Below are 7,292 nucleotides of genomic sequence, written 5' to 3'. Positions count from 1 at the left end.
TGGGAAGCGGAACATGGCGAAGCTGTAGTGAATGGTGGAGCTCTGCCCATTAAGGCCAGACTCTCCCTCGCTCAGGCTGTGGAAGGCAACTGTGTCATCGGTCGCACACCTTGACACAGACACCGGGAAAGAGGAGTCACAATCACATTGACACGAGTTCACTTTTGAAGAGACAAGTCAAGCGTGATTATTTCAATGCAGAGATGTTTTAACCCATTCAAAAGCAGGCTGTGAACCAATCCCTCCGAGGCATTGGCTTGCTGACTCTGTGTGGCCCAGCAGTCATTGATGCGAAGGAGGAAAAAGTCTGCAGGCTCCGTCACGGTGATCTCAACATACACCTGAGCGCATGGCAAAGGATATTCAAAACAAAATGCAGAGTGATACGGGCAGAATTAAGAGTGAAGCTGGAGACTACCTGATCCCCTAGCTCAACAGTGGGGGCACTGCTGAAAGCTGTAGTGTAGCTATGATCCGTGTACAACATCATCTGTATGGTCGCATCTAGCTCATCGACACGCACCATCGCCTCACTGTTTGTGTGAGCCAAGCACAACTCAGTCAGGTAATTAATTGCTCACCCAGTTAGAAACTGTTAGAACATGTGCAGTCTTTCTGCTCACAAGTGTCTCCAACTGTATATTGATGAATAGCCAGCAGTGGCTATGAGATATATAGAATATCCACAATGGTGATTAAACTGTCGCCATGACAACTAAACCTGCTCCATCCACTGAATATGACAAAGAAGTGGTAGAAATTTATGAAGATTAGAGTGAATTAAATGATTCAGATGACCTTGACTACAGACTAAATTGGGCCACAGTGGTACTATAGGCATCATTGTTGTCAGGTGGGTTATACCTAACCATCCATTTTCTCTTGCACACATCTTCATTCACGTTATGAGCGAGCACAACTGGCAACAAATCACAGCCCGATAAAAAGGCCAGGATTCTATAGTTTTAAGGCTTGCTCAAATCAAATTACACATTGAAAGAAGTGTGTTAGTTTTCATATATTTGCTAACCCAGGACGTTTTGGTAACACACGGCTCTATGAATAAGAATGGGAAACGAAAATGAAAGCGACTTAACCTGGAAATGGGTTCAACTGGAAAAGGCAGGCTGACTGTTCTGATGAATGGAAAGATGCATGTGAAATCCAGTTTGATGACAGGATCTCTGATGATGTTTCCAATGGCCTGAGGCTCTGATTGAAGACTCAGGGTGTATGTGACATGAGTGAAGTTTTTCTATGAAAAGAAATATGAAAATGATCAAGTGAGCAACTGTCGTATTGAATAGCAGTCAGTATTACACTTTGGAGCGCTGACGCACCTCAAGCGATTTGCCTCCACATCCGATGTATTCATTTTTTGCTACCTTGACCATGTAGTACGGAACTTTGTTGATTACCTCCCTGTATGCTTTGCATGACCTATTGGGCAGGTGCAAAGACGTGACCGGCGTGTTGTAATACATGAAGAATTCTTCGCGTGCTCTGACTCCCATGTACGTCTTAGTGCACAAGACTTTGATGTGTGCATCTGTTTCAAAGCAAAGGGGTTGTTTTTTTCTCAGGAGGAATTGAACAAATGGAATATGTACTAAAAATTCAATACTAGAGATGAATCAAAATTTCCTCTGGTAATCATGATCAATACCTCTCAGGGTCCATTGAAACTGAACATTAGTACATTTGTCACGACATGTTTCAATCTTATATTGATGTCACAACAGTCGCCTCAACATCATCACAGACATACACAGTACAGTTGACACTGGGCAGTGAATAGGATGCTGATGTCTCGGCCATATTGAATGTGACAGCCATTCATTTTCTGCTTGGAGAAGCGTCAACCATTTTAACAGTCCAAAACAGTTTTTCGGAGATTAAAAATGAATACTGACGTTTTTTTAATGCATTACATGTCTTAATGCAATATAAAAATGGGCCACATGCCTTCTACACAATATCACCCTGTTCGAGTTAACAGACCCACGTCATATTTCTGTTAGATAGACGGAAACCCCTGTTTACTCGGCAGATCTGCCAGAACCAAGGAAGAGCTCATGTACCGTAGCAACAGGCCGATTTTCTTAATGAGACATCAAATGTCCAGTAGTATATATATTTCTATAGCCCAAATGATGATATCGTGCAAAAATAAAGGCGAGAGGCGCAAACAAGCCTACCTTTGCCACAATTGTCATCATAAAATCCTTCCACACACTTGCAGGTGCTCTCGTCTTTAGACAGGACGCACCTTTCTGGGTTGGTGGCGCAAATCTCCACGTCGCAGATTCCTGCTTATACATAGCACATTGGCACAAGCTAACGTGCTCATTTCACATCTTACTTTGCGTTTGTTTAGAATTACCTGTTACTTGGTGGTGCGTGAAGCCAAGAAGCAGCAAGAGGATAACAGCCAACTGCCGTGAAAATGAAATATTTCTATTTTAAACTTCAAAAACTGTCGTATGTTTTTACTCATTCTAGTTAGCATTCCAGGTGAACTAGCTAGCTAGCTAACATCCCAAAAAAGTACCACAAAAGACAAATTGACACCTACCTGACAGTCGTTTAAAGTCATTTTTGTGCTATTTTTTTCCGTAAAAAACATATAAAGCTTAATTTCAAAGCTCTTATTCACGGTCAAACGGGGCCGTTTAGTTATGTTGTCACGCTCTTCATTACTGGACGTCCTGCAATTAAAAACACCTGTGGTCTGTCGTAGCGGTATTAAGCTCATTTTGACTTTTATATCCTTTCATTGTTTTGTGTAACCATTTAAGTTAAAGTTATGAAAATTGTTTTTGCTCAAGTTGTACTCACAGTAAAGATGTTGTAGTCGTTTTTTATTTATTTAAACACATATAAATAATCAAGGACGATCTGCCCCGTGGGTGATTAGAATTTTGTCCGTTAGATGTCGCCATACTATCACGCTCAACGATGTAACCAAACTGGAGAAAATGTGATTGATAGTGATTTTAAATTCAAACTGGCATTTTTTATACGTGGTTCGTGTTAAAGCTTAATCAATGAGGCATATTCCCTTTGAAATATTATAAATACCCCATTAACATCCATCCATCCATCCATCCATTTTCCGATCCGCTTTATCCTCACAAGGGTCGTGGTGGGTGCTGGAGCCTATCCCAGCCGTCTTCGGGCAGTAGGCGGGGGACACCCTGACCCGGTTAGCCAATCGCAGCGCACACAGAGACGAATAACCATCCCCGCTCACACTGACACCTCGGCACAATTTGGAGTGTCCAATCAACCTGCCATGCATGTTTTTGGAATGTGGGAGGAAACCGGAGTACCCGGAGAAAACCCACACATGCCCAGGGAGAACATGCAAACTTCACACAGGCAGGCCGGAGCCGGGATTGAACCCGGTACCTCTGCAGGTCGACGTGCTAACCACCGGGGGTCAAGTCAAACTCACCCGAGGCATGAGACAGCAACTTTTTCATGCCATTTTCATACAACCTATATCACTTGATCCATCCATCCATCCATCCATTTTCTGATCAGTTTATCCTCATGAGGGTCGCGTTGCATGCTGGAGCCTATCTCAGCTGTCTTCGGGTAATAGGCGGGGTACACCCTAATCTGGTTGCCAGTCAATAGCAAGGCACACTTTACCACTTAATGAAACATAAAATACTGTACCTGTCTATTTGGTCGCCACTAATGTCTCCATACCACATGCTTCACCATTGCCTCGCTGTGATTGGTTAAAAGTAGGAAGTCAACTAACGTTCCTCCACTGTACTTGGCCGAATGTCCAAGACCATGCGTGTCAAACATACGGCCCTCAGGCCGGAACCGGCCCCCAAGAAGGTTCGATCAAGCCCGCAAGATAATTTAAAAGTGAAAAAATGCATAAAAGACACAGAATTCATGTTTTTAATAAAATGCAATTCACGAATTATCCGCTAGGGGCACACTGTTTTCTCTTTAGTTTGTAAAGTGTAGGCAGGGATTACATTTAGATTTGATATGCACGTGTAAATTCCTTTCTTTATAATTCTCGTTTAATCTTAATTTTAAAATTACTATATTTTTCAATACCAATTACTTGTTAAAGTTTTGTGCCTTTGTACAATCAGTGGGATCCGTTGCAATGCATACGTGTGTGAATGATAAAAGTAAATTGCACATTTGTCTAAGGAAATCTCAGGTGTTTTATGAATTGTTTTGTAAATGATATGTGCATTAAATTTAAACATTTTCCAAATGTGCTTGTGCTTCACTATACCAAAACAAAGGAAAGACATGCGAAATGAGTCTGACACCCCTACTCTACATCATCTCACTGACTGACACACAAACATACACTCATTCGAGGCACACGGACCTTGATTCAGAATTGAAGAGGGCGAAGGCGAATTTGCTGGACATGAAGCCCTTCTCTACATCTCTGACCTTGAGGTTGTCTAAAGCGAGCATGTACCTCTTCTCCGTCTCCTGGAAGGAAAGGAGCAGAAACACACACACACACACACGCACACACGCAAAAGGGTAAGATAAAATTTGACAGTGGTATGCGCAGTAAAATATGACACAGGTGGTTTTTTTTTGTTTTTGTTTTTTATTTTTTTTGCACTCGTGGGCCTAGTGCAGTCACATGTCTGGTACTAAACATTTTTCAGGCTGCGTCTGAAGGAGAAAGCAACACACACACACACACACGCACACACGCAAAAGGGTAAGATAAAATTTGACAGTGGTATGCGCAGTAAAATATGACACAGGTGGTTTTTTTTTGTTTTTGTTTTTTATTTTTTTTGCACTCGTGGGCCTAGTGCAGTCACATGTCTGGTACTAAACATTTTTCAGGCTGCGTCTGAAGGAGAAAGCATCCAACCGTATGGAGGAACTTGTGCAGAGGTGTGTGGGACTGCTGAAGAAGAGGCTCATACTGATACAATCATACTGTCGCTTTGTGGCGTAATCTTCACATTTGCACAATCACCACTCTTCAGGATTTTAATACTTCATTAAAATCTAATGACTGGTGACTTCATCTTCCTAAACTCTTTTTGTTAAAGTTAGAGCAGTGATGAGCAACTGCCTCGCCCACACATTGAGTGGCCCCTCGATAAATTAATTTGGGGGGGGGGGGGTTCAATTTCCTCTACGACAGTGGGCTGCAGCGTACTTTCTTTTCGGGTTTTTTTTTCATAAATTTGCTGATTTTTTTTTTCATTTTGTCACTGTAGTGTTGTGTGTTGAATTTTGAGGAAAATTAAGTCAGTTCTATTCTGAAATAAAGCTGTAACAAAATAGTGAAGAATTTCTGGTTCTAATGAGACTAAATAGAATGTATTTATTACTGCAGTGTTGAACATGAAAAATTTTACTGTAATAAATAATCTCCCATGCGTACTGTAACTTGCTCAATTATTTTGTATGTGTAATGCAATGGACAACAACCTTTTTCTCCCCCTTGCAGCTTGAAGCATTTTGACTAGAGGGCAGCACATTTCCTCCATAGTTGAAACTTCTTTTCAGAATATGGCCACTAAAAGGCACACTCCGTTACCGCAGTACTTCGGGGGGTTTTTCATTGGCTTGTTTTGTAATTATAACCAGAAGTGTTTTTTATATAAATATTGACTAGAATTATGATTTTACCACTGTCTTACTATAGGTTAGTGAATGACTACAAGGAGAAATTGGCGCTATATCGCTACTTTAGGAACCCGTTTTATGATGAAATATTGTTCTAAAAAGCATTTTGTACTAATAAAGGTCTCTAAAAAAAAAAAAGAAAAAACAATTCAACCTGTTTTTTTGAAAAATGGAAAAACGCATAATCGAGCTTCATCAGCGTTTCTTTTGAAGACTTCTTTGGTTTGACAAAAATATGTATTTAGCGTGTCAATTATATGCAGATTTTCGCTATTCAGTGGCTCAGTTCCGATCCCGCATGAATAGCGGGGGTCCACCCTACCAACCTACCTATCAGAGGTGGGGTTCACTAAGAACTAGCCGCTGGTGGATTGCAGGGCACATATTGGCAAATAAGCATGCTCGGCTGTCATTCAGATATTCCAAACTCAAGACAAATGATGTTGAAAAATAAAATGGCTCTTTATTATTAAAAAAGTTATAAAATAGTGTTTTTTTTCCCCGCGTTCATAGAATAACTGCTATTTACTGTATATTTACACAAAAAGTTCAGGCACTTGTGGAAAAGTCAGCAGCCTACGGTAGTGTCTGTACAAAACAAGCTCATGACTTGCGAAAGTGTGCAGGCGGCAGACGACGGCGCTCGGGACGGATCACACATCGCACAGCTGGATAGAGGTCGCCGGGGCTGCGGGCGGCGGCGTCCTCCTATTTGGAGTTTGGGGCTGCCGGAGCAGGCCTCCTGGGTGGAACAGATCAGACCAGTGTTAGTTGTGTCTAGTAAAATTTGACAGTGGCAGTGAGTTATAAATAGCAGCAACAAATAAAAAATAAAATGCAGCTCAAGGAAGGAGAGGCAAGTGGAAGGCGGATTAGTAAGCATGCATCAACAACTTTCTTGGTTGTGCAAGTCCTGTACATAACAGTATTGGATATATGTGTCAGTAAAATCAATCTGGCCATCTATCCAACCATTTATCTACCCGTCTTCTCTTGATATATCTGCCAATCCAGCTATCCATCCACTTACCTACCTCTATGTTTAACAATCAGCACATCATTTGAGTTACTGGAACCAGCCTCCTTTTACATTCTCATTGAAAGAGGTACCTGTGAGTTGGCAGTCACTTACAACAGCTCAGCTAATTTTCAAACATTTCCACCTTTCTTTGTCATTTCTTGTTCCTTGTGCATCTCACCAACGCATTTTGGACTATTTGCAGCATTTTTGGCATCGAGTTTAGGCGCCGCCTTCACTGGCAGCCTGTTTACAACAGCTCCTTATTTGACACTTTTTGCATCATGCCGGACCGAGAATTGAACCAACCCTAAAGTGCAGTTGTTGGTTTACATTAAAACTGAGCTCGTGGCAAACCCTGGTTGCAAGATGACAATTTCGTAATCCCGGTGCCCTAATACTACTTGTTGTTGGGGACTTTCATCTTGCTTCTCTCGCTCATCGACCAAAAGCTTCACACACACTACGTAAAATAATCTGAAAATAAATAATGTACTTATTTATTATTGTACTGTCATTTTAATGATGGTCTTTTGTGGTTTTTTTTTTTTTTTTTGGACAGCCCTTTGTTAGGGCTGTGGGGGTTGGTCAAAAAAAAAAAAAAAAATATTTTTTAAATTAAAAA

At 41.2% G+C, this 7,292-nt stretch overlaps 3 protein-coding genes across 5 annotated transcripts in view; all 3 read right to left on the bottom strand.

Annotated features, from left to right (window-relative positions):
- Nucleotides 1-2,739, bottom strand: part of LOC109531933 (uncharacterized) — a 6,821-nt gene extending 4,082 nt beyond the window's left edge. The window contains exons 1-8 of the mRNA XM_019896470.1: nt 2,576-2,739; nt 2,384-2,435; nt 2,199-2,309; nt 1,341-1,549; nt 1,098-1,255; nt 419-533; nt 214-341; nt 9-109 (exon numbers count right to left, since the gene is read on the bottom strand). Of these exons, the coding sequence (XP_019752029.1) occupies nt 9-109; nt 214-341; nt 419-533; nt 1,098-1,255; nt 1,341-1,549; nt 2,199-2,309; nt 2,384-2,435; nt 2,576-2,626 (925 nt within the window). The 5' untranslated portion in view covers nt 2,627-2,739. The remainder of the gene's footprint in view (nt 1-8; nt 110-213; nt 342-418; nt 534-1,097; nt 1,256-1,340; nt 1,550-2,198; nt 2,310-2,383; nt 2,436-2,575) is intronic.
- A 1,553-nt stretch (nt 2,740-4,292) lies between these two features.
- Nucleotides 4,293-7,292, bottom strand: part of LOC109531978 (dynamin-2-like) — a 55,391-nt gene continuing 52,391 nt past the window's right edge. For 2 of the 3 annotated variants that reach the window (XM_019896518.1, XM_019896519.1), the window contains one exon: nt 4,294-4,482. In XM_019896518.1, coding sequence (XP_019752077.1) covers nt 4,354-4,482 — 129 coding nt within the window. In that variant the 3' untranslated portion in view covers nt 4,294-4,353. Of the gene's footprint in view, nt 4,483-7,292 lie in introns of all 3 variants that reach the window. The other variant, XM_019896520.1, reaches the window with a different exon arrangement.
- The window catches only part of LOC109531984 (dynamin-3-like), a 23,613-nt gene continuing 22,471 nt past the window's right edge, over nt 6,151-7,292 (bottom strand). The window contains exon 4 of the mRNA XM_019896528.1: nt 6,151-6,391. Within this exon, the coding sequence (XP_019752087.1) occupies nt 6,358-6,391 (34 nt within the window). The 3' untranslated portion in view covers nt 6,151-6,357. The remainder of the gene's footprint in view (nt 6,392-7,292) is intronic.

Source organism: Hippocampus comes, unplaced genomic scaffold, assembly GCF_001891065.2.
Source record: "Hippocampus comes isolate QL1 unplaced genomic scaffold, H_comes_QL1_v1.1 scaffold22, whole genome shotgun sequence".
NCBI classification, from domain to species: Eukaryota; Metazoa; Chordata; class Actinopteri; order Syngnathiformes; family Syngnathidae; genus Hippocampus; species Hippocampus comes.
The sequence above is the reverse complement of the archived record's forward strand: the minus strand, read 5'-3'. Positions and strand labels throughout refer to the sequence as shown.